Source organism: Engystomops pustulosus, chromosome 3 (genome assembly GCF_040894005.1).
Source record: "Engystomops pustulosus chromosome 3, aEngPut4.maternal, whole genome shotgun sequence".
NCBI lineage: Eukaryota > Metazoa > Chordata > Amphibia > Anura > Leptodactylidae > Engystomops > Engystomops pustulosus.
Genome location: NC_092413.1, coordinates 12,736,373 through 12,762,104, shown reverse-complemented (window position 1 = coordinate 12,762,104; position 25,732 = coordinate 12,736,373). Strand labels below are relative to the sequence as shown.

General features: G+C 43.7%; 1 protein-coding gene across 5 annotated transcripts in view; it reads left to right on the top strand.

Moving 5' to 3' along the window:
- Positions 1-798: 798 nt before the first annotated feature.
- Positions 799-25,732, top strand: part of MIA3 (MIA SH3 domain ER export factor 3) — a 50,770-nt gene continuing 25,836 nt past the window's right edge. For 4 of the 5 annotated variants that reach the window (XM_072140085.1, XM_072140084.1, XM_072140082.1 and 1 more), the window contains exons 1-6: positions 799-991; positions 3,505-3,638; positions 8,698-8,784; positions 8,968-12,235; positions 13,523-14,065; positions 15,409-15,536. In XM_072140085.1, the coding sequence (XP_071996186.1) occupies positions 829-991; positions 3,505-3,638; positions 8,698-8,784; positions 8,968-12,235; positions 13,523-14,065; positions 15,409-15,536 (4,323 nt within the window). In that variant the 5' untranslated portion in view covers positions 799-828. The remainder of the gene's footprint in view (positions 992-3,504; positions 3,639-8,697; positions 8,785-8,967; positions 12,236-13,522; positions 14,066-15,408; positions 15,537-25,732) is intronic. The other variant, XM_072140083.1, reaches the window with a different exon arrangement.

Sequence of the window (25,732 nt, the reverse complement as noted above, 5' to 3'; positions counted from 1 at the left end):
AGTAGTAGCGGGCCATGCTGGGAGTAGTAGTCCGGCAGCTTGAGCTCTTCCCTGCAGTCACTATGAGAAGTAGTAGGGGCTTATGTTGGGAGTAGTAGTCCCACAGCTCCAGCTCTTCCCTGCAGTCACTATGAGTAGTAGTAGCCATGCTGGGAGTAGTAGTCCGGCAGCTCCAGCTCTTCCCTGCAGTCACTATGAGTAGTAGTATTGGCCATGCTGGGAGTAGTAGTCCGGCAGCTCCAGCTCTTCCCTGTCCTCTCTCCTGCAGTCACTAGGAGTAGTAGTAGCAGGTTATGCTGGGAGTAGTAGTCCGGCAGCTCCAGCTCTTCCCTGCAGTCACTATGAGTAGTAGTAGTAGCGGACCATGCTGGGAGTAGTAGTCCGGCAGCTCCAGCTCTTCCCTGCAGTCACTATGAGTAGTAGTAGCCGGCCATGCTGGGAGTAGTAGTCCGGCAGCTCCAGCTCTTCCCTGCCCTCTCTCCTGCAGTCACTATGAGTAGTAGTACTGGCCATGCTGGGAGTAGTAGTCCGGCAGCTCCAGCTCTTCCCTGCAGTCACTATGAGTAGTAGTATTGGCCATGCTGGGAGTAGTAGTCCGGCAGCTCCAGCTCTTCCCTGCAGTCACTATGAGTAGTAGTAGGGGCTTATGTTGGGAGTAGTAGTCCGGCAGCTCCAGCTCTTCCCTGCAGTCACTATGAGTAGTAGTACTGGCTATGCTGGGAGTAGTAGTCCGGCAGCTCCAGCTCTTCCCTGCCCTCTCTCCTGCAGTCTCCTCCTCCAGCTCCTTGCCCTGCTGTCTCCTGCTGACGTGTCTGCCTCTGTCTGCTCATGCTCCCTGCTCCTCCATGCACAGGACACTGCCACCCTGCTGCTGACATGGCCCCCATCTACCTCCTGCTCCTGCTATGGCAGCCCCTCAGCAGCAGCTGCAGCAGAGCCCAGGACAGGAGGTTCTCTGAGAGCAAGCGCTGTGCTGACCCGGAATGTAGCAGTGAGTAGCAGGGATCGCTCCATTGTATCTCTTTGTAGGAAGAGGGGGGGGGGGGGGCTGGGGGGGATCAGAGGGTCTACAGGGGTGGGGAAAGGGTAACTTCCTGCCCCCAAACATCCTGGTGATGCCTGTGTCCTGGGCACTTGTTGTGTAGCACTTTTATGTCTTTATGACTCCAGATAACACTCAGATAGTAACTCCTGGACACTTGGGATCTGTTGCTCTGTTGTTTCCTTCCATATCAGGAATCCTGGGATCAGATCCCCTCTGGATATCAGTCCCAGTATTAACCTTGGCTCTGACCCATCAGGGTTCTCCTTTATGTAACATTATTGGGACACGTCTCCTTTTAGGATCGTTGTGTTGATAAGTGGGTCCATAATACAATATCTGTATAACCCGAATATATATCCATCAGAGTCATTACTTCTGGGGTGTACAGAATGCTGATATGTGTTGTACTAGTTTACCCTGTAAGTGGGGTTTATTCCTGACTTTATATGACAATGCGTTATGCAATAGCGCCAAAACCCTCAACGCAAACCCCCAATCTGGAGAACGGAGCAATAACGACTCATTTTTGCAACATTTTCCCTTAAATAGGTTACTTTATAATTTAATAGCCGAGCCTTAAAGTTGTAGGATATGACTTGTCCTTCATGTTATCTTCCATTCCCATTTTATATATGTACAGGCAGTCCCCGGGTTACGTACAAGATAGGGTCCAGAGGTTTGTTCTTAAGTTGAATTTGTTGTAAGTCGAAACTGTATATTTTATAATTGTAGATCCAGACAAAAACAATTTTGGTTACACTGACAATTGGAGATTAAACATTTTTTGCTGTAATGGGACCAAGGATTATCCATAAAGCTTCATTACAGACACATTACAGCTGATCATTGCAGTCTGGGACTATAGTAACATCCAGAGAGGTCACCAGAGGTCAGAGGGGTCTGTCTGTAACTATGGGTTGTCTGTAAGTCGGGTGTCCTTAAGTAGGGGACCGCCTGTATATATATAGGTGCATCCATAGTGACTTCACTTGACCACGTAACTTACATTGTGGTAGTATATGATCATGGCCGACGCTGTGACATCACATCACCACGGTCTGTTAATAGTGAGTGTATTTGATTATGGTCTATGCTGTGACATCACTTGGTCCAGAGTGACATCATGTGACCATATTCTATTCAAAGTGGTTGGATATGATCGTGGTGACATCACTCAGCTCATACGGATGTGACACCATACATAATTACAATGCAATAGTTTTGTTACCTTGGTGCATATTCTTATTCTGTCACCTATATATCCTCACCAGGTTACTATTGTTTTGGAGGGGGGGGGGAGGGATTGCACATTACAGGAGGGGGGTTGTTTTGTGTTGTGGGGGAGGTTAGGGGGTCTTTCTTTGTTTTACACTTGTTGGTTCTTTGTCCTTGCAAGGAGCGAAAGTGCAGCAGTGACATAGAGCACAATCTCCCTGATCAGGAAGGTCACCGGCTTTACGTATGGCACATATAGATTATATGCAGAGGGATAACTGAGCTGTCAAAGTGCACACACACAAGATTAGAGGCATTTCCTAGATTGAGTCATGGATACAATGGAGACACCAGTGACATAGACAACAATCTCCATGGTCCGGAAGCTCCATTGCTTTACGTATTGGACATATAGATTGAGAGTTGCGTTATTCCTCTGCAAATGAAGTGCACTCACTATATACGCAGCATTTCCTAGATGTATCCTGTGTATATAAGCCTTATTCAAGATGGCGGAGGGGGGAAGTCATGTATACAATGAAGAAATTTGTTGTTGAAGGATCCATGACTTACTGGATCCCAAGTGATGGACCTTAGACAAGGGAGTAACTTCTTGTACAGTAGTTTTTGGGGTCTAAACTTATCCATATTGTGAAATCTTGGGCAATTTTAAGGCATCGTAGATGGGTCACTATATGGCGGGTCTGTACAACAAGGCCATATTGTGGTATTAAAGACCTTGAAGAAAACCTCCAGCAAGAAGGCAAGATTTGAGTAGACATTAGACATGTTTAATGAAGACAGATGGTAAGCCTGGTGCCCCAGTCACCTTGTTTGACATCCCCCATTGGGTTTGTATTAAAATGGCAGCTGATTTCTGCAGCTGACTCCTGTGGGGTCTCCTTAAAAGTTGCAGACATGCCCCTTTCCGCTATCCAGGGCTAAATAGTAGAGAGGGTGTCTGTGACTTTTTAGGAGACCCCACATTGTGCAGTATGGAACCATGGGACACCAGGAGTATGGCACACAGGGTACCAAGTACATTTACTATACATTTCTAATGTATCACCAAATTTTATCTTCTAGGAGTGTCACGTTAAGGCTCCTGGACCGAGGATTGGGGTGTAAGGGTGTCCCCCCTGCTTTTGATTCTCCATATATAAATATCTGTGCATACATATATCTATATACAATAATACAATTACTTCAAAATCATTAACTCATTGCTATTTTTCTCTCCCCAGAATTGATGTGCAGGGGTAAAGCCATAGAAGATTATACGGGGCCGGACTGTCGCTTTGTAAAATTTAAGAAGGGTGACGTTATTTATGTTTACCACAAGTTAGCGGGGAGGACGACGGACCTTTGGGCAGGAAGTGTAAGTAAATTTCTCTTATCCCACCAGGGTGCTTGTTGGCCTATTAGTGATATCCGTGGAAACGAGGCCTAGTTACAAGATGAAGCCTGAGCTGTGGTCCCTAGTGGTAGAGAAGGGATTGATCTGTCTCCTGTGATGAGTCCTTGGCTGAGGATGATCTTAATATGAACATAGACACACTGGGAGACGGGCTAATAAATTAATGGTGGATTTGTCGCTGTGTTGCATTTAAAAAATGGCAGATTTGGTGTATTTATGCTAATGACTCCTCTTACCAATGCTAGTAAGGGCAGACTTGATGAATGAGGGAAATCCTCTGACCAATCTTCCGGTTACCACATTCTGACTAAATTATTGTCCCCGTTCCTGACCCACAACATCCTGACATGGGAACAGGCAATCTGTGGTTGTATTGTGGTGCCAGCACAGGCCCGGTCTGGTTTCTGTATTTTTATTTTGAAGTCTTTTAGTTTTTTAGGGCTTTGGGTCTGTATTTGTTTTTTTTTGGTCTACACTAGTTTATAAGGTCTGGTCTAGTGTCTGTATTACTCTTACAAGCCTGGTCTGGGGGTCTCTATTCTTTGAGGGCATTTGGACTGGGCTATGTTTTCAATTTGGTGGGCTGGTCTGAGATATGTATTAGTTTATGAGGCCTAGTCTAGGGTCCATATTGATTTTTGAAGCCTGGTCTGGGGTCTACATTAGTTTATGGGGGTCTGCATTAGTTTATGGGGGTCTGCATTATTTTAGCACACTTGGTCTTGGCTATGTATATGAGTTGGTTGTCTGGTCTGAGAGAAGCATTAGATTATGTAGTCTGGTTTGGGGTTTGTATAATTTTAGTGCATTTTGTCTTGTCTATGTATTTGATTTAGTGACCTTGTCTAAGGGATGTATTAGTTCTGGGGGTTTGTACCAGTTTAGAGCGTTTGGACTAGGCTATGTATTTTATTTGGTGGGCTGGTCTAAGGGATGTATCAATTTATACATTCTGGTCTAGGGTCTGTATTGCTTTTTGAAGCCTGGTCTGGGGTCCTTATTAGATAGATAGTGGGGTCTGCATTATTTTAGTGCATTTGGTCTTGTCTATGTATTTGATTTGGTGGTCTGGTCTGGGGGGAGTATTAGTTTATGTAGTCTAGTTTGGGGTTTGTATAATTTTTGATCTAGGCTATGTATTTTATTTGATGGACTGGTCTGAGTAATGTATTAATTTAGAAGTTCTGGTCTAGCATATGTATTGCTTTTTAAAGCCTGGCCTGGGGTCTTTATTAGATAATGGGGTCTGCATTATTTTATGGCATTTGGTCATGGATATGTATTTGATTTGGTGTTCTGAGGTATGTATTTGTTTAAGGGATCCGCATTACATTAGACAATCCTGGGATTGTTTGGGCATTAGGTCTGTTTAGTAGGTTGCTTTGATAGAAGACCATGTATTAATTTGGAGGAAGGAGTTCCGTATAAGTTTTTTGGGGTCTTCTCTTGGATGAGCTGCATCACTCATTCTGTTGCAGGGTAATGCTCGTTGGAGCTCACGTTTGCTTGGTGACTCTGTCGAAAGAAGTTGTTTGTCTTGTGAACATGCCTTAAAGGGGTTTTCCAAGGTGTTTGACAATATGTCTTACAACAAGGATGTAATGAAGAAAAACAAATTGAGGTTTTTTTTTTCCTGTTCCAAGTAATGCCCTCCCGGCTCCCCACTGGGAATTGTTTATGGAGGAGACGTATCCATATACACCATACTGCAATAAATGAATATACGGCATGAAACCAGTGAGGCCAGTGATTGGATGTGGTTGGTTGTGTGTATATAGCCATCTCTCCACTGCTCCCATATAAACAAATCCGGGCCAGGAGAACCAAAGGGCTTCTCTAGAGCCCAAGAGCAGGAAGATGGGCCAGTATAGCATTTACTTTCTCTTCCAACTGCAAATAACTTGGAAAAAATATTTTAGAGGGATATTTCCATCACATAAAAAGGTTCTCAAAGTGTTCGGCAAACTTTATACATATCCATGACATCACCATGGATTGAGTGGTGTAGAACATTTACAATCCAGACCCAGATGTTGGCATTTATGAAAAAAATTTACTTTAACGTGCAATATTTCTGCCAAGAAGCTTTTGTTTGCTGAGTATTTGGAGCGTAACTTTGCCCTTTTGCATTGAGGTTTTGCCATAAAGATGACAGCGCCTCATATTTTTTGGCAGGAAATCGCTGACATTCAGGTTCATCGGAGAAAAAATATTACAAATCAATTATTTTTAATTGGTTGAAGATCTAGATAAGGCACAATAATAACGTTTGACACATGGATGGGACTCTGGAGGGTCTGTATCCTCCCACAGGACTGATATTTCTCTACCAGTCGTTACAGCTGCCATAAAGCACACACTTCCTGCTGTACTTTCTATACAGGAAGTAGGAGCGGCTCTCCAATATGGCCGCCCTCATTACAAAATACAGTATTCATCTTTTTATAGAATTATATTTCTACTATGGGATAAGTGTTTGATTACCGGGGGTCCGACAGCTTGGAGCAGAATGTTATATGGGTGCATCAATCATTAGAAGGAGAATTTTTTAAAAATTGTATTTGAAGAACTATAAGTTACATAGAACTTCCTACTTGAAGTGTTTATAGATCATTAATCTAGAATGTATTGGTGGCACGTGACAAGCATATAGCACGGCCGCTCCTGATCTAAGCCCCTCTGGTCTTTCCCCTGCTCTTATATAACTCATCCGCTAGTGATGTCATATTCCACCCATATGATGTCACTTAGCAAAGCTGGAATTGCCCCTTTAATATCGTTTATAAATGTAGATGATGTAATTCACTCTTCATTGTGGGAACTATCCACATGTGGGGTACTGATAACGTGAAGGTCACTGGTGTGGTGTAAGGCGGGGATCACGCCATGCGTTACGGTACGTTTCGCTATTATTAGGGGATGATATAAGGTGATGCTTTGTGGCATGCGGAGCCGCTTCCTGTCTGATCTGAGAACTTTCTGCTGCAGTTTATAGGTTCTCCAGAGAGGTTTATATTTAGCTCTCACTTCTGGCTGGTTGGTACAGTGTTCATGGCAGCGCTTCATACTGTTTACCTGGGTATCAGATATCTATGTATGAAAACATGTGCCGGGGCTTTAAGTCAATGAAAATTACAGGGAAATTTCTTTATTCTGGAACCGGTGATGTTGTGGCAATAGTTAGGTTTTGGAATTTCTGCTTCCTGCTTAAGCCAAATCCCTACGACCCTTGTGGCTTGGTGCATCAGTGTCCTTCTGCCTTCAAAACGGCTGCCATGAAGAGGTGAACTGTCCCAAAAGAAAGATCCGGTATGTGGTTTGCAAATTGTGAATATTAATGTATCCAGTGTAGACCGTGCTCTGTGAGCTCTCTGCTAGTTTGTTACAATGTATCAGTCTGGAGTGCATGCTGTTTAGCTCACGCAGCATTGTCTAGACTGGATACATGACTTCCCACATGTTGCAAACCCAGTCCTGAGAAGTGGACACAGTTGTAACCAGTCTAGAGCTATAGTAAAAGAACCTGAGGTTGCAATATAATGTATCAAACATTGTAACAATGTGTTCAGTGATTGAAGGGATTTTACAGCTTTATTGGTTCTGTTTAATCCTATATAGTATGGATAGCAGAAGACGATAAAAACTTACAGAACCTCGAGGAAAACCCAGAACCAAGTTACCTAAATTTACTTGGTTCTTATACGGTTCAGATAAGGGATTGTACCGTATCTTGAATTTGGACATAAATCTTTTATATACTATTGTCAGAGGATATTACATTGGTTATTCGACCCGATTCCCTACGATCGGTACATGGACTGTTTTAATACTACTACGTTTCTGACTGCCGGTGCTGTAAACTGTAAAAATGACTCATGACCTGATGTTCTTGTGTATGAACCCTCCCTACATTCCTGCCTATAGTTGTCCATGGTAATAATAGATGGACATCACAGAGCTTGTTTGTCTTTATAAGCCATATTCAGATGCTATCACTATGGGTTTGTACAACTTATAGCAGTGGTGGCGAACCTATGGCACGGGTGCCAGAGGTGGCACTCAGAGCCCTTTCTGTGGGCACTCAGGCCATTGTCCCAATTTCACCAAACAGGACCAAATCTTCCTGCAGTCCCAAGCAACTTAAAAGATACTGCTCTCAGAGCTATTTTAAAGCGACATTTCATTGGCCGTTTGACCTGCGGGAAAAGGGAGGTCAGTGGTCAGAACTGCATTGTCTTTGGAGGCCCTCCTGCTGGACCCACCATTCTTCCTGGAGAGAAGCTATAGTATAATGATGGCTTGAATTTGCCCTCCTTCTTTCAACTGTTTGGTGGCCTTAGGAGAGCCAATATAATTGAATGTTGGCAGCAATAAGTTACTGCTTGAAATGCCATGTTGGCACTTCATGGTAAATGAGTGGATATTGGTTGTAGCTTGGGCACTTGGTCTCTAAAAGGTTCTCCATCACTGACTTATAGTAACCCCACTGCATGTGCACCCACAATAGAGCATAATGCAGGTTGTGGACCACACAGGCTTGGAGACGGTAGCTTTGGGCCATCTCCTCCATGAACGCACAAAGTCGGACCTCTGTCTGGTGTCGTCGCTTTTGCAGTCGGACCTCTGTCTGGTGTCGTCGCTTTTGCAGTCGGACCTCTGTCTGGTGTCGTCGCTTTTGCCGTTGGACCTCCGTCTGGTTTTGTCGCTTTTGCCGTCGGACCTCCGTCTGGTTTTGTCGCTTTTGCCGTCGGACCTCCGTCTGGTTTCGTCGCTTTTGCTGTCGGACCTCCGTCTGGTGTCGCCGCTTTTGCCGTCGGACCTCTGTCTGGTGTCGTCGCTTTTGCAGTTGGACATCCACCTAGTATTTTCTACTAACTTGTCTGCTTTGGTTTAACTGGATATCTTCAGAGTTGCAACCTGGGGCATAAATGATAAGATAGCCTAGAAATTAATACTGCCAACTGCAGCAGATACTTTATGTGATAACTTATACTTCTAATAATTCTGCCCTGTCTTCCAGGTGGGCACTTACTTTGGATATTTCCCCAAGGAGCTTGTAGATGTTAAACAAGTTTACACAAGCGATGAGCTGGAGTTTCCAACAGATGTAAGTATTGTATATAACATACCTTGTTTTGGCTCCCTATTCATGGAGAGGTGGCTTCAAAATGTTCCAAATTGATTAGATCTGTTTTCACTTTCTTTTGTTTGCTTGAAAATGATATTTTATTTCCTGTAATAGTGTTACTATGATTTTCTTTAAGTTATTTTTTTACATTTTTTTTTTCAGGAAACAGATTTTGTATGTTTTGAGGATGGACGGGATACATTTGATAGTTACAATGTAGATGAACTTTTAAAAAAACAAAAAGGAAGCACAAGTGATGGTGAAACGTCACCAGAGGGTTCGCCCTCCCCAGAGAATGAAAAATTACCTGTGGAGACCTCTTCTTCCATATCGGAAACGACTTCAGAAGAACAGCCCAATACAGAGGATAGAGTATCAGAAGAGGAGCCGAAGAAAGCAGAAGGTGAAGCTCCTCTGACGTCTGAAGTAGCCTTGGAAAAGTCAGAAATGACAACAGAATTGCCTTCAGATACTTTACCAACGGAGGACAAATCTGACTCAAAAATGGAAACCTTCCCAGAGGATCCATCTGCTTCAGAATGGAAAACGGTAACTGAGGATTTGCCTCCATCAGAATCTTCATCGTCTGATTTGTTGCCTTCAGGATCCGAAGAGCCTTCAACTCTAAAGTCTAAAGAAGGACCAAGTAGTGTTTCAGAAGATCTGCTTCCTTCTGATTCTGAGACTTCTGAAGGGCTACCTGCTGCTTCAGAAACAACAGAGCTGCCCTCTTCAGAACCTCAAGAAAACAATGAAAAACCCCCTGAAGATTCAGAAGGCAAAATTGAGTTGACCAAGCAAGCCGTTCCAGATGTATCTGAAGGTGTTGTTGCCTCAAAAGATGAAAATGAACCCAGTCCGATTGTAAATAGTCAATCCAAAATTTCTCAGGGAGACAATGTTGCACAAGATGTGTTAAACACAAATAGCAAATCACAAGTGCCAGATAGTGAACAAGCCAAAAATGACAGCATTTCTCAGGAAGAAGTTAATGAATCTGAAGAAAAGAGTAAGCACTTTGATTCCTATACCCTTATAGACAAGGAGGTGACTCCAAATTTAAAGACCAAAATTGGCTCAACAGATGATGCTGTTGTGTCTGATGATGAGAAGACCAGAAGTGTTACTTTGGACGAGAGATATCTTGATGAAGACAAGTATGGAGATGAACCCTTTGAAGCAGAGTTTGTAGAGAACATTTCTGATGAGTCCATGGAACCTCCTTTGTTGGCTTTTGAAGAATCTGATGTAAAGTCATTTGATCCGACGACTTTGGAAAATGATTCTTCGTTTAGTATACCACCAGAGGCAAAAGCAGCACCTCCTGAAGATGAGGTCAAGGTTTCTGTAGATGTAGGTCATGCAACACCTCTGAAGCAAGAGCAGAACATATTGACCTCATGGGGAGATACCTTCTTTGCTATTGTTAGTGGTGGGGAACATACACGGGACGTCACGGATCAAGATGGAACAGATTCCGAAGAAGAAGACGGTGAAGAACTAGTGGAAGAGTTGGAAGAAGACAACAACTTGTATTTACTTGGTATGGAGAAAAATGGTGGGAGCCATAAAAATTCTGAGCCGCCTTTTGACGAAGACCTTTATATTTTAGAAGAAGAACCAGTAGAGGAGACATTGTCTGCTGTTGAGGGTGATCAATCTTTGAAAACTGAACCAAAGATAAATATTACTTCGAAAAGCTTGTCTGAAAATGAAGTCAATCTGTCCTCTAGTGATGGAACCCCTCCTGAAGATCTAGATCTACAATCAGAATCAGAAGTTTTAGAACCAGCTGATAATGTCGATCTGGAAGGAATAAAAGAATCAAGTGAGACTCAAGGAACCGAAAATGACCTTAATGATTCGAAAGACATCCCACCACCATCTAAAGATATGAATGTATCCACACAGGACACAACCAAGTCAATTGAGAATGCGGAGATGATAAGCTTAGAACCTGAGGATAAAGAAATATCAGATGATCCGAGCAAAGAGACCAAGAATGAAGTGCCGGATCCGGCAGCTCTAGAAGATAAGGAAGCTTTAAGTGAGAAAACATCGTTATCTAAGGATTCTAAGCTGGAAGAAACTAAAACGAATGAAGACCAAGTTGGGGAAAAGGAATCAAATAAAAATGAACCAGAGTCTTTGGTTAAAGTTGACTTGGAAGATCCCAAACCTACAAGTGATCCAGTCATAATTGAACCCACAGAGGAAGAGAAAGAACTACCAATTACTAAACCACAGTCTGGGGAAAATGAAGATCTAAGACCAGAAATAACTGCAGACCTTGTAGCAGTAGGGGACAAGAAACCTGATGAAACTAAATTAGGCATCTCAAACAAAGAGGATGATGGTTCACCCAAAGAAGAAGGGGGTAAAGAAAATGCAGAGCATGCAGACCGTGTGCCCAACACAGAATCACAACCATTGAAGTCAGATTCCGACGTACAGAAAGAAGAAGACCTTAAGCAACATGAGGGTGCAGACAGTAACTTACAAGATGTTCCAGTAAATGAAGTCAATGGAAAAGAAAAGATTTCATCAGAGGTAGAGATAGATGAGGAAAATGTGGATGGACTTTTAGAAGATGAAAATGCCATCAATGCTACACGATCTAGGCAACTGGGAACAGGTCATGATGGTGACGACAACGGAGCTGCATCAGAACCCAACAACACACCCGCTAAAGAGGAGATTCCCAAAGAAACTGCATCTGAACAAGAAGAAGCCACAAAAGACATAGAAATTTCCACTATAGAAAGTGTCAAAGACGTAAACACTGTGTCTAAAGAGGAAGTTCCAGAAACAAAACCTGGAGAAAGAATTGACGTTGTTGACAATCTGGAAAAGAACACAGTTGAAGAATCTCAACAGGAAGAACCAACAAAAGACAATGGAACAACCAAGGAGGAAATTGTGGAGACAACTGACTTGGCTTTAGATGAAACGGTCAAAGTAGAAGACCCTGAGAGAGCATCTGAAGAACTTGAAGCATCTTATCTGGAAAAAATTACAGCCCTTTCTATAATGAGGGAATACCTTGAAGAACCTCGCATAACGCTGTTCACAAAATACCTTGGCCTCGACAACCTCATGAGACTCGAAGCTATGTTTCAGGACATGGACTCTGAGATGAAGCTTACACGGAAAGACAATGTACGTTTGGACTATATCGACAAAGCTCTGGACCAGATCTTGGAAGCATCTGAAGGCAATATACTTGACTTTGTTGAAAGTGTCTTGGATTCCAGAGAGGCAAGCGATGACGAGATGCAGACAACAGAGAAGGAAATGTTTGATGAGGAGTCAAGTTTGTTGGATGATGTCCAGGAGATCTCATATAGGCTCCGACAGAAACATTCGACTCTTAGTGACACCTCTGTGCTCGCACCAGGAACCCAGGAGCCCAGTATGATAGAAAAAGATGGTAAGGATCTCTTCCCTGACCCCATTCTTGGTCATCTGAATTTACACTGTTTGCTGGCTCTGATAAATTTGCTATCCTGAAAGGGAGGGAGCAGGAGATTAGATGCTTTGATGTCTTCCGTAGACTTAAAGGGCACCTACCACCACGAATCTACCTATAAAGGTAGATCGGGTGGTAGGTGGATGTAAGGGACGTGAGGAGAGCTCTTTTTAGAGCTAATCCTCACGTCCCCGCTAACTTTTGGGAAACTTTATTGAACGAATATGTAAATTTAGTTATGCGGCTACTGGGGCGTGGAGTAGCCGGCACGAGGCTACACGGCGCGGCTACTCCACGCCCCTGTAGCCACATTACTCCTCCTACCCTGTTGTGTGCGGCGCGCAGCTCCTCGTAGCGATGCGCCCTCGTCCGACAAGCCGGATACTGCGCATGCGCAGTAGCTCCGGCCTCGGAGCTGGGACTGAACGCCATCATGACGGACGAGGGCGCGCAGCTACGAGGAGCTGCGCGCCGCACACAACAGGGTAGGAGGAGTAATGTGGCTACTGGGGCGTGGAGTAGCCGCGCCGTGTAGCCTCGTGACGGCTACTCCACGCCCCAGTAGCCGCATAACTAAATTTACATATTCGGTCAATAAAGTTTCCCAAAAGTTAGCGGGGACGTGAGGATTAGCTCTAAAAAGAGCTCTCCTCACGTCCCTTACATCCACCTACCACCCGATCTACCTTTATAGGTAGATTCGTGGTGGTAGGTTCCCTTTAACATTGAGGAGATTCTGCTCCCTTGAAGCGGTTGGCTACAGAACAGGGTCAACTCTAGCACGAGCATTGCCTCTCCACCTGTTCTATCGGCCATAACTGGAGATAAACGCTGAACTCCAATATCTCTAGTAGTCCCACAACCCATGAATTAAACAACAATGGAGTTCTGTTCCATTTGGGGAAACGGGACCTTCGTTCTCCCAGAGGTTGGACCACTACCAATCAACATGTTGATAGTCTTCTATAATGTAGAACAGGGGATGACATTTGATTTTTGGCTCCACCCCTTTAATTATCTGTAGAATCCTTTGATGTCCTCAGTGGGCATTAAGTCTCATGTGTTCAAGAAATGTTGTCTTCCCATCATTCAGGGTTGATGCAGACAATGGAGGCAGGTACATCATGGGTTCCATATCCTAGGCAGAATAGTCCCCTGTCTCATAGTTGTCTTACATCGCTTAGTTTGATGATTTGATGAAATGATATTGATTTTTCAGATTTTTTATGGGTGATTTGCTTTCTACAGACATGACAATGGAAGTTTCGAAAAAAGAGATGGATGCACCAGATGTTGAAGAAGCCACAATACCAGAACAACTGGACGAGACCTTAGATCCAAAAGGAGAACCAACAATAATGGAACCACAAGTGGAGGAGACTATAGAACCTAGCCCAAAAGAAGAACCTGCAGTAAAGGAACCACAGGTGGAGGAGACCGTGGTACCAAGCTCAAAAGAAGAACCAACAATAATGGAACAACATGTGGAGGAGACCGGTGAAACAAACCCAAAAGAAGAACCTGCAGTTAAGGAATCAAAGCTGGAGGACACTGTAGGACCTATCCCAAAAGAAGAACTTGCAGTAACTCCAGCACAGGTGGAGGAGACTATAGAACCGATTCCAAAGGAGGAACCTACAATAATAGAGTCAAAGCTGGAGGAGATCACTGTACAACCATCTGATATCCACAATAAACCAGAACGTGTCCCTTCCATTGAAGATCCTTTGGATTTGGGTACGGCTCATCCAGATGTAGACATTACTGTTAATGAATGGAGACCTGAACCAGGTGAGAGACCCAATCACAGCATTACATTATTCTTTTTTTGATCAAACCATTTTTGTACATATGTCAGTATATAGAGGAGATCCCCAGGTTATACCGGCTGTACATATATCATTATATACAGGAGATCCCCAGGTTATAACGGCTGTACATATATCATTATATACAGGAGATCCCCAGGTTATACCGGCTGTACATATATCATTATATACAGGAGATCCCCAGGTTATACCGGCTGTACATATATCATTATATACAGGAGATCCCCAGGTTATACCGGCTGTACATATATCATTATATACAGGAGATCCCCAGGTTATACCGGCTGTACATTTATCATTATATACAGGAGATCCGCAGGTTATACCGGCTGTACATATATCATTATATACAGGAGATCCCCAGGTTATACCGGCTGTACATATATCATTATATACAGGAGATCCCCAGGTTATACCAGCTGTACATATATCATTATATACAGGAGATCCTCAGGTTATACCGGCTGTACATATATCATTATATACAGGAGATCCCCAGGTTATACCGGCTGTACATATATCATTATATACAGGAGATCCCCAGGTTATACCGACTGTACATATATCATTATATACAGGAGATCCACAGGTTATATCGGCTGTACATATATCATTATATACAGGAGATCCCCAGGTTATACCAGCTGTACATATATCATTATATACAGGAGATCCTCAGGTTATACCGGCTGTACATATATCATTATATACAGGAGATCCCCAGGTTATACCGGCTGTACATATATCATTATATACAGGAGATCCCTAGGTTATACCAGCTGTACATATATCACTATGTACAGGAGATCCCCAGGTTATACCAGCTGTACATATATCATTATATACAGGAGATCCCCAGGTTATACCAGCTGTACATATATCATTATATACAGGAGATCCCCAGGTTATACCGGCTGTACATATATTATTATATACAGGAGATCCCCAGGTTATACCAGCTGTACATATATCATTATATACAGGAGAACCCCAGGTTATACCAGCTGTACATATATCATTATATACAGGAGATCCCCAGGTTATACCGGCTGTACATATATCAATATATACAGGAGATCCCCAGGTTATACCGGCTGTACATATATCATTATATACAGGAGATCCCCAGGTTATACCAGCTGTACATATATCATTATATACAGGAGATCCCCAGGTTATACCAGCTGTACATATATCATTATATACAGGAGATCCCCAGGTTATACCAGCTGTACATATATCATTATATACAGGAGATCCCCAGGTTATACACGGCTTGTGTAATACTCTCTTATTTCCTTGCAGTCACTCCTGATGACGAAGATGCAGTAGAGGCAGAGGAGGAAGACTCCATGTCGCTGTCATCTGTGCTCTCCTCTATGGGCAGCGCTATCCATGCAGCCAGGAAAAGTGTAGCCCCGCTCACCAGCCAGGTAAGTCCTACATACAGTCTCATGACTAAATTGTGATCCTAACTAATGTTTTATGGCAGATTGGGGTTTACCAACCAATCAGAAGTTACATGAGAATGTTATAACGTAATAGAATTCCCCTTCAATCTCATCATGGTACATTCCAACTGCCCTGGGGGCAGGGCTTTAGCATTGTTTTGTTTACATTTAAACTATTGTTCCTTCCCATTCTATGATCATGTGACGCCCGGTAACTGCAGGAGCTGCTGGGTCCTAGAGAGACCCATATTAGTTCTGCGGTGTGTTATATGTTACGCTAATGTATAAAAAAATAGAAAAATAAAATTGTGTCTAATCATCTGATCTGATCAATATGGTCTTGAACTCGTTATAGTGAAATTCGAAAGTGACGAAAACCCAGTGCTGAATTATTTTGTGTACACTGCCCTCTTTTGGTGTCTTTGGGAATTTCAGTGTGCTATAGAAATTTTTTTTTGGATGGTGTACATTCACATGTCGCGTCTAATTATATCTTATGCAGGAGATGTGGTTTTATCCAACGTGAACCATTTGTGATATTGGTGGGATCATACATTTTTTTTTTTTTTTGAGGGTCGGAGATGATTGGTGGGGTGTCTGTTATTTTTGGTGGGTACTGGGATATGGCACTAGTATATTATCAGTATGGATACCCTACTGATAGGTGTGCCCCATTATTTGACTTTAGGAGTGACTTATGTACAAGGTCTACCCCACCCCAAAGTATCTAAACTTTAAGGGCGCGTTCACAAGTTGCGTTTTTTGGCCTGCGTTTTCACCATGTGTGGCATCGCACTCAGGCTGCGATCACACCTGGCGTTTTGAACGCGTTTTTGGACAGTTTTTAAGCAGTACGTCAAAAAACCCCATGCGTTTTTTTGAAATCTCATCCGTTTTTGACCAGTTTATTTAAGATAATTGGTAAAACCTGTCAAAAACTGATGCTTTTTAAAAAGATGCATGTGTTTTTTTACTGACTGCTTAAAAACTTGCCAAAAACGCGTTTAAAGCGCCACATGTGACCGCAGCCTAAGGGTGAAGACACACATGGCGTTTTTGGGCCGTTTTTACTAAGTGCGTTTTCAGATCGTAAAAAACGCATGTGCAAAAAAACACATGCGTTTTTGTCCGTTTTTAATTGCGCAAATTCGGAAAACCGGACAAAAACGCATGCATTTTTTAACGCATGCGTTTTTTACAATCTGAAAATGCACTTATTAAAAACGGCCCAAAAACGCCATGTGTGTCTTCACCCTAAGGGATGTGTCGAAATTGTGTTAACGCACGTGAATGAAAATGCATGCGTTTTTGTAAACGCTAGTGTTATCCACAATTTAATTAGGCAAATGTCTCTTCAGATGATTGCGTTTTGAAACGCATGCGTTACACGCCACATGTGAATACACCCTAAATCTACATTTCACTTCCACTCCGACCCCTATAATTAATATATTATTATAGTCTCCTTCTTCTTATTAAACCCTTGATACTGTGTAATTTTTACCAGAAGATTATAATCCACCTCTGACGGCTATAATCTCCCCTGCGGAGGCTTTTTGTGTCTGTCGTTACTGCTAAGACAAACACGTCGGCTCCAGCAGTGTCACAGCGAGGCCTGGCAGCGACCCACCACAAGATTTATCTACAAGCAATTAGTCAATTTTCGGTTTCAGTGAACAGGATAACAAATATGGTCGATTAATCCTCCGGCTGTCAGCTGGGTAAACATTGGGCTCCATTCACATCCAGCTCTGACTGGGCCTCAGGTCCTAGGACAATAGGAGATGGAACGTCATTAAAAATATGAGACACTGAAATGGAGGCTTCTGATATGTGTCTTTCGGAGATGTGAGGCCTTGTTAACAGGGCGGCCATATTGGGCATTAAACAGAAGACATTTTGGATTTATTAAGCAAAGTGAACCTATCATGAGGCAAAAAATTAGTTTGTGAGGAGAAAGTCCTGTGTTTATTGACCATTTTTGTTTGCAGTGTCTCCTCCATCAATGGAGAGCTGTGTCCTCAGTTTGGAGATGGCGAAAATGCCAAAATGGCGTCCTTGTCAATCATTGAAATGGCGGCTTTTGTTTTCCAAAAAGACCTAGTCATTTTCAAAGATGGTTCTCCACTTATACTAGATGCACCAATTGGATAGCTTTGGCCTCATTTTAACTTGAGACATGTCTTATGGATTTTCTCAGTTGGAGCCTTATCTTTTAGGCCACGGTCACACGTACCGCTAGGCGTCCGTCATAACGCAACGCTAGCGCACAGGGGGAGGTCCTCGGCCCAAAGCACATGCGTCTCCAGGAAAACGCATGTGATTGATAAACCGATCACATGCGTTTCTCTGGAAACGCATGTGCGTTTTGGCCGAGGACCGCCCCCTGTGCGCTAGCGTCGCGTTAGGAACGGACGCCTAGCGGTAGGTGTGACCATGGCCTTAGGCTATGTCTAAAACATGGCCTCCATCTTGGATCAATGGCAAGTTCCAGTGGGATGGTGGTTATGTGGCAAATCAAAGAAGAATAATTGCCAAAATTTATCCTCTCAGAGATTCTCTATAGATTCTCCTGCAGGTTCAACACAATTGGATCCAGCACCTTCAGCTCTGTGTTCAGCTCCAGTGACGTAGCTGTGAATCACAGAGAACGTTCCAGGTCGTTGTTGCCTCCTTTTGTGTTGATAACTTTTGAACCACCAGATATATTACAGCAATCAATTTCTGAGACAATGGTGGTCTTTGATATGTTACATGACCTCCTTCCAATCAGATAAATTCCTTATGGTGGCATTCCAGATGGCAGGCAAATTTCTGGACATAGCCTAAAAGATAGGCCCGCCTCACCCATTACTTGCTCGGCGATCACATATGTAATTTACTTTTTGTTTCTGCAATAAAAGTGGTCTTGGGACTTTTGACTCCCCCTGTACAAACCCTGAGGGCGCTTTCACACGATGCATTGGGTCACGTATTTTGATGTGTTTTTGACGCATTCCAAAGGCTTCAAAGGCCTTGATCACATGCTGAGGTAACATTACGTTTTAGCAGATGCAGTGGAAAGGCAATGTAACCTCAGCGTGTGATCAAGATTGAAGCCTTTAGAATGTGTCAAAAACGCATCAAAAAACGTGACGTAACGCATCGTGTGAAAGTGTTCACATGTGTCGCTTACATTGTATTGCAACGCAATACAACAGCTGAGGAGAGGAGATTTGCCTAATTACATTGCTGTTAAGATTTGGAATATTTTTTGTCAATGTGATAAAATGTGTTCGCGCAATATTAACGTAATATCAATCTGTTAACACATTGTGTTGACATTGGATTTTGTAAATGCAAATGTGAACAGCAATGTGATTAGGGAAATATTCTCTCTTCAGCTGATTTGCGTGCAATGTAAACGCTACGTGTGAACGCAGCCTATGAGTACAACTGCCCCACATTGGATCCTTTACTATATGGCTATTAAAGGAGCTTTCAAATAATGTTGAAGATCCCTTTAATTGAAGGGGGTCTTTAAATTCTATAATGGATTGAAATTTGATCTAGGAAATTTGGAAATGATGTAGAACTTTGGTCCTCAGACTTTTCTGAAACTACAACTCCCAGCATGCACAATATGTCTGCGGCAGTTAGGGCATGCTGGGAGTTGTAGTTTTCCACCAGTAAAAGAGAAATTGGTTGCAGGCTTCTGATGCAGGTGGGGGATACTGGTGTTTATGGATCCATTTACACATGTAGACTGGTAATATTTTATTTTTAATACACTTCCTTTTATATTTTATTCATGTTTATTATGTATATGTACATTTGTGCTCCTATGCTGATATCCTATGTATCTATGGTGATGAGCGCAGTAGCTGAGCTGTCACTGACAGTGACTTCCCGCCTTTCAGTAGGTCAGCTGACCTTGACCTAAAACTACAAGATCCATGATGCATTGCGCAGAGAACGCAGCGCGGCTTCAGCCGTGTGTGCGGGCGATTACGGGTTAATGATTTAATCTGCGGGGAGATAACGGTCAACCTGCGCGCCGCCCTACTTCCGGGTTGTCGCCGGCTCGTGACGTCAGCGCATCCGGGTCCTGCCGGGACTCTCTGTGGTGACGTGTTGTTATGACAGGAGGCGAAGTTCACAGCAGCTGAGACCGCGGCAGGTGAGAGACAGCGGCGTGTAATATACAGAGAGAGGGGACCTCATAGACTGCACTGTGTAATATACTGAGAGAGGAGACCTCATAGACTGCACTGTGTAATATACAGGGAGAGGAGACCTCATAGACTGCACTGTGTAATATACAGAGAGAGAGGAGACCTCATAGACTGCACTGTGTAATATACAGAGAGAGGTGAGACCTCATAGACTGCACTGTGTAATATACAGAGAGAGGAGACCTCATAGACTGCACTGTGTAATATACAGAGAGAGGAGACCTCATAGACTGCACTGTGTAATATACAGAGAGAGGAGGCTTCATAGACTGCACTGTGTAATATACAGAGAGAGAGGAGACCTCATAGACTGCACTGTGTAATATACAGAGAGAGGAGACCTCATAGACTGCACTGTGTAATATACAGAGAGAGGAGACCTCATAGACTGCACCGTGTAATATACAGAGAGAGAGGAGACCTCATAGACTGCACTGTGTAATATACAGAGAGGGGAGACCTCATAGACTGCACTGTGTAATATACAGAGAGAGAGAGGAGGCTTCATAGACTGCACTGTGTAATATACAGAGAGAGAGGAGACCTCATAGACTGCACTGTGTAATATACAGAGAGAGGAGGCTTCATAGACTGCACTGTGTAATATACAGAGAGAGAGGAGACCTCATAGACTGCACTGTGTAATATACAGAGAGAGGAGACCTCATAGACTGCACTGTGTAATATACAGAGAGAGGAGACCTCATAGACTGCACTGTGTAATATACAGGGAGAGGAGACCTCATAGACTGCACTGTGTAATATACAGAGAGAGGAGACCTCATAGACTGCACTGTGTAATATACAGAGAGAGGTGAGACCTCATAGACTGCACTGTGTAATATACTGAGAGAGGAGACCTCATAGACTGCACTGTGTAATATACAGAGAGAGGTGAGACCTCATAGACTGCACTGTGTAATATACTGAGAGAGGAGACCTCATAGACTGCAGTGTGTAATATACAGAGAGAGGAGACCTCATAGACTGCACTGTGTAATATACAGAGAGAGGGGACCTCATAGACTGCACTGTGTAATATACTGAGAGAGGAGACCTCATAGACTGCACTGTGTAATATACAGAGAGAGGTGAGACCTCATAGACTGCACTGTGTAATATACTGAGAGAGGAGACCTCATAGACTGCAGTGTGTAATATACAGAGAGAGGAGACCTCATAGACTGCACTGTGTAATATACAGAGAGAGGTGAGACCTCATAGACTGCACTGTGTAATATACAGAGAGAGGAGACCTCATAGACTGCACTGTGTAATATACAGAGAGAGGTGAGACCTCATAGACTGCACTGTGTAATATACTGAGAGAGGAGACCTCATAGACTGCAGTGTGTAATATACAGAGAGAGGAGACCTCATAGACTGCACTGTGTAATATACAGAGAGAGGGGACCTCATAGACTGCACTGTGTAATATACAGAGAGAGGGGACCTCATAGACTGCACTGTGTAATATACTGAGAGAGGAGACCTCATAGACTGCACTGTGTAATATACAGAGAGAGGTGAGACCTCATAGACTGCACTGTGTAATATACTGAGAGAGGAGACCTCATAGACTGCAGTGTGTAATATACAGAGAGAGGAGACCTCATAGACTGCACTGTGTAATATACAGAGAGAGGAGACCTCATAGACTGCACTGTGTAATATACAGAGAGAGGAGACCTCATAGACTGCAGTGTGTAATATACAGAGAGAGGAGACCTCATAGACTGCACTGTGTAATATACAGAGAGAGGAGACCTCATAGACTGCACTGTGTAATATACAGAGAGAGGAGACCTCATAGACTGCACTGTGTAATATACAGAGAGAGGAGACCTCATAGACTGCACTGTGTAATATACTGAGAGAGGAGACCTCATAGACTGCACTGTGTAATATACTGAGAGAGGAGACCTCATAGACTGCACTGTGTAATATACAGAGAGAGAGGAGACCTCATAGACTGCACTGTGTAATATACAGAGAGAGGAGACCTCATAGACTGCACTGTGTAATATACAGAGAGAGGAGACCTCATAGACTGCACTGTGTAATATACAGAGAGAGGAGACCTCATAGACTGCACTGTGTAATATACAGAGAGAGAGGAGACCTCATAGACTGCACTGTGTAATATACAGAGAGAGGAGACCTCATAGACTGCACTGTGTAATATACAGAGAGAGGAGACCTCATAGACTGCACTGTGTAATATACAGAGAGAGAGGAGACCTCATAGACTGCACTGTGTAATATACAGAGAGAGAGGAGACCTCATAGACTGCACTGTGTAATATACAGAGAGAGAGGAGACCTCATAGACTGCACTGTGTAATATACAGAGAGAGAGGAGACCTCATAGACTGCACTGTGTAATATACAGAGAGAGAGGAGACCTCATAGACTGCACTGTGTAATATACAGAGAGAGAGGAGACCTCATAGACTGCACTGTGTAATATACAGAGAGAGAGGAGACCTCATAGACTGCACTGTGTAATATACAGAGAGAGAGGAGACCTCATAGACTGCACTGTGTAATATACAGAGAGAGAGGAGACCTCATAGACTGCACTGTGTAATATACAGAGAGAGAGGAGACCTCATAGACTGCACTGTGTAATATACAGAGAGAGAGGAGACCTCATAGACTGCACTGTGTAATATACAGAGAGAGAGGAGACCTCATAGACTGCACTGTGTAATATACAGAGAGAGGAGGCTTCATAGACTGCACTGTGTAATATACAGAGAGAGAGGAGACCTCATAGACTGCACTGTGTAATATACAGAGAGAGAGGAGACCTCATAGACTGCACTGTGTAATATACAGAGAGAGAGGAGACCTCATAGACTGCACTGTGTAATATACAGAGAGAGAGGAGACCTCATAGACTGCACTGTGTAATATACAGAGAGAGAGGAGGCTTCATAGACTGCACTGTGTAATATACAGAGAGAGGAGAGACCTCATAGACTGCAGTGTGTAATATACAGAGAGAGGAGACCTCATAGACTGCAGTGTGTAATATACAGAGAGAGGAGACCTCATAGACTGCACTGTGTAATATACAGAGAGAGAGGAGACTTCATAGACTGCACTGTGTAATATACAGAGAGAGGGGAGACCTCATAGACTGCACTGTGTAATATACAGAGAGAGGGGAGGCTTCATAGACTGCACTGTGTAATATACAGAGAGAGGAGACCTCATAGACTGCACTGTGTAATATACAGAGAGAGGGGAGGCTTCATAGACTGCACTGTGTAATATACAGAGAGAGGAGACCTCATAGACTGCACTGTGTAATATACAGAGAGAGAGGAGACCTCATAGACTGCACTGTGTAATATACAGAGAGGAGAGCAGGCTACAGTGTACAATACAGGGGGGCTGCGCCTTATACGCAGGATACTGGAGGGGGGGGGGTTGCACCTTATACACAGGATACTGGAGGGGGGGGTTGCACCTTATACGCAGGATACAGGAGGGGGGGGATGCACCTTATACACAGGATACAGGAGGGGGGGGCTGCACCTTATACACAGGATACAGGAGGGGGGGGCTGCACCTTATACGCAGGATACAGGAGGGGGGGGCTGCACCTTATACGCAGGATACAGGAGGGGGGGGCTGCACCTTATACGCAGGATACAGGAGGGGGGGGCTGCACCTTATACGCAGGATACAGGAGGGGGGGGCTGCACCTTATACGCAGGATACAGGGCTTATAATCTACAGAGGGAAGACTATAGAGATGATGAATGTCTTGTGCGATTGGTTGATGCTTGTGTATTATGGGTGTGTAAATCTTCATGCCGTCTGAAATGGCTGATATCAGAAAGCAATAGCCTATGCAGACCTGTACTGTAGTGACCTAGACCTGGCTGTGGGTTTACATGTATCACGGCGGGTGGTGTGGTCGGGGTGCTGTCACTATTGGGGTGTTAATAACATCACATCGGTCTCTGGAGGCAGCAGGTCTCTGACCCTTCTATCATGGAGGAGATGGAACAAGAAGACCCTATATCCTCCTCCTTCCCCCCGTCACTGGATGCGGGGCCCGACATGGGATTCCTGGGGACCCTCCCTGCTGTGTACACCCTCCTGCTCTCCAGGATTGTCCAGGTCAGTACATCGGCTACCGGCTCCCATAATACACTGCACCGTACGAGAGAATATGGGGCAGGCGGTGGTCTCTCCAGGGTGTGTTACCAGCAGCGTCAGTAGGGGGCAGTAAAGCACCTTATAGCCGCTCTGTGATCAGCATTGTGACATGAAGATGCCCGCACTGCATGATGGGTCTTGTAGTTCCTGTTGCTGGAAGGTGGATGGGAGGTGGACAGTCAGTTCCCGCTCAGCTCCTACCACCTGCACACACCACCGCAGCAGCTCATGGATAGTATCCAGATTATCAATGTATAATAATAAATATAACATTTAATATGCTCAGTGTTGCTGCTCGAGACTCGTCCTATGTCCAGCTACATCTGACATCTTCAACAGAAAACAAACTACAATCCTCAGTGCTTCTTGTTGGCTACAGGCTTCTTGGGCATGTTGGGAGTAGTAGTTTCACACCAACCCGAGAGCTGGAGTTTGGGATCTATATCATCTCAAGATCCCTGCCTTCTAAGCAAAACTTCAACTCATCACTTTTTACAGGGAATCTGCTTCCAAATTTTACCCTATTTAACTCCCAGCCCCTCAGGAAGGGGATGAAATGTCCTTTCTAGATTTCCCTCTTTTATGTGACGTCTTCCTTGTTTACCTATAATAAAAATCCTCCAAAGTTATGTGACAACGAGCAGAGAAGAGTCATATTTTACTTGAGATGAGTCAAGTTTAGAAGCTTCAGGGGGGAGAGTTCCTACAGGCGCCCCCATCTCCAGTTCTAGCACCTAGAAACATACTGCTAGACTTGTATTAAAGTTATGAATCTCATCTTTCAGATCACATCAGGATTGTGGTTTTGGGATCTACTGAGCCAGAGAAACAAACAGGTAAAGATCCATGTCCCACCTATTCCTATGACTGCCTGTATCTCTGGTTCTGTAGCTCACAGCTCATTAAACCTGATGTGATTTGCAAGATGAGATTCTTATCTTTAATATGACACCAGCAATATGTTTCTAAATACTAGAGAACGGAAGATCAAGGCCTCTGAAATGCCCCGCTCCGGCAGCCTCTAAACTTAACTTGCTTCGTGTAAATATGACTCTGCTCGTTATCACATGACTTTAGAGGATATTTTTTGATAGGTAAACGAGATGTCACATAAAAGAGGGAATTGTAGAAAGGACATTACATCCCCTGCCTGAGGGGGGCACTAGTTTATTGGGGGTAAAATCTAGTGATGGTGAAAGGTGTCATCTTAAATATAGGAAGTATATTAGTATAACGCATATATTCATACCTGTGCATCCACCTGGCCAATCACAGCCATGACTTATTGGTAGGGGCTTAAAGCTGCCTGATTGGCTGCTCTGCTGCCCATCCAGTAACCTGTCCGGGTTAGGCGGAGCTGCTGAAGCTAATGTTCAGGTCTTGTCTTCATGCTGCTTATGTGATTGTATTGCATGTAACAACAGCTCAGCGTATGTGATGTGAGTGTCACCGCCATTATATCACTTCCTATGTACTTACACTGGGTTTCCCTGTGGAAAGTCGCCTAATTTTGTCCTGATCCCAGGTAGTGGGATTGTAGTGCAGCCCAGGGGTGAGTCCACCAGAACTGCATCTCTCTGCTGTCTGGGGTTCGTCTATAATGTGGAGGGTTTCTTTGTTGCAGGTTTCCTACACACATGTTTCTGGTGTCAAATCCACAGCGTATCCATCTCCTGTAACTCCAGCCTAAATATCTGACACATTAACAGAAAGGAGAAATTTCTGTAACTATCCCTATCACCTGAACTGAATCTTCTGTGCTTTTTTAAAGGGAACCTGTCACCAGGG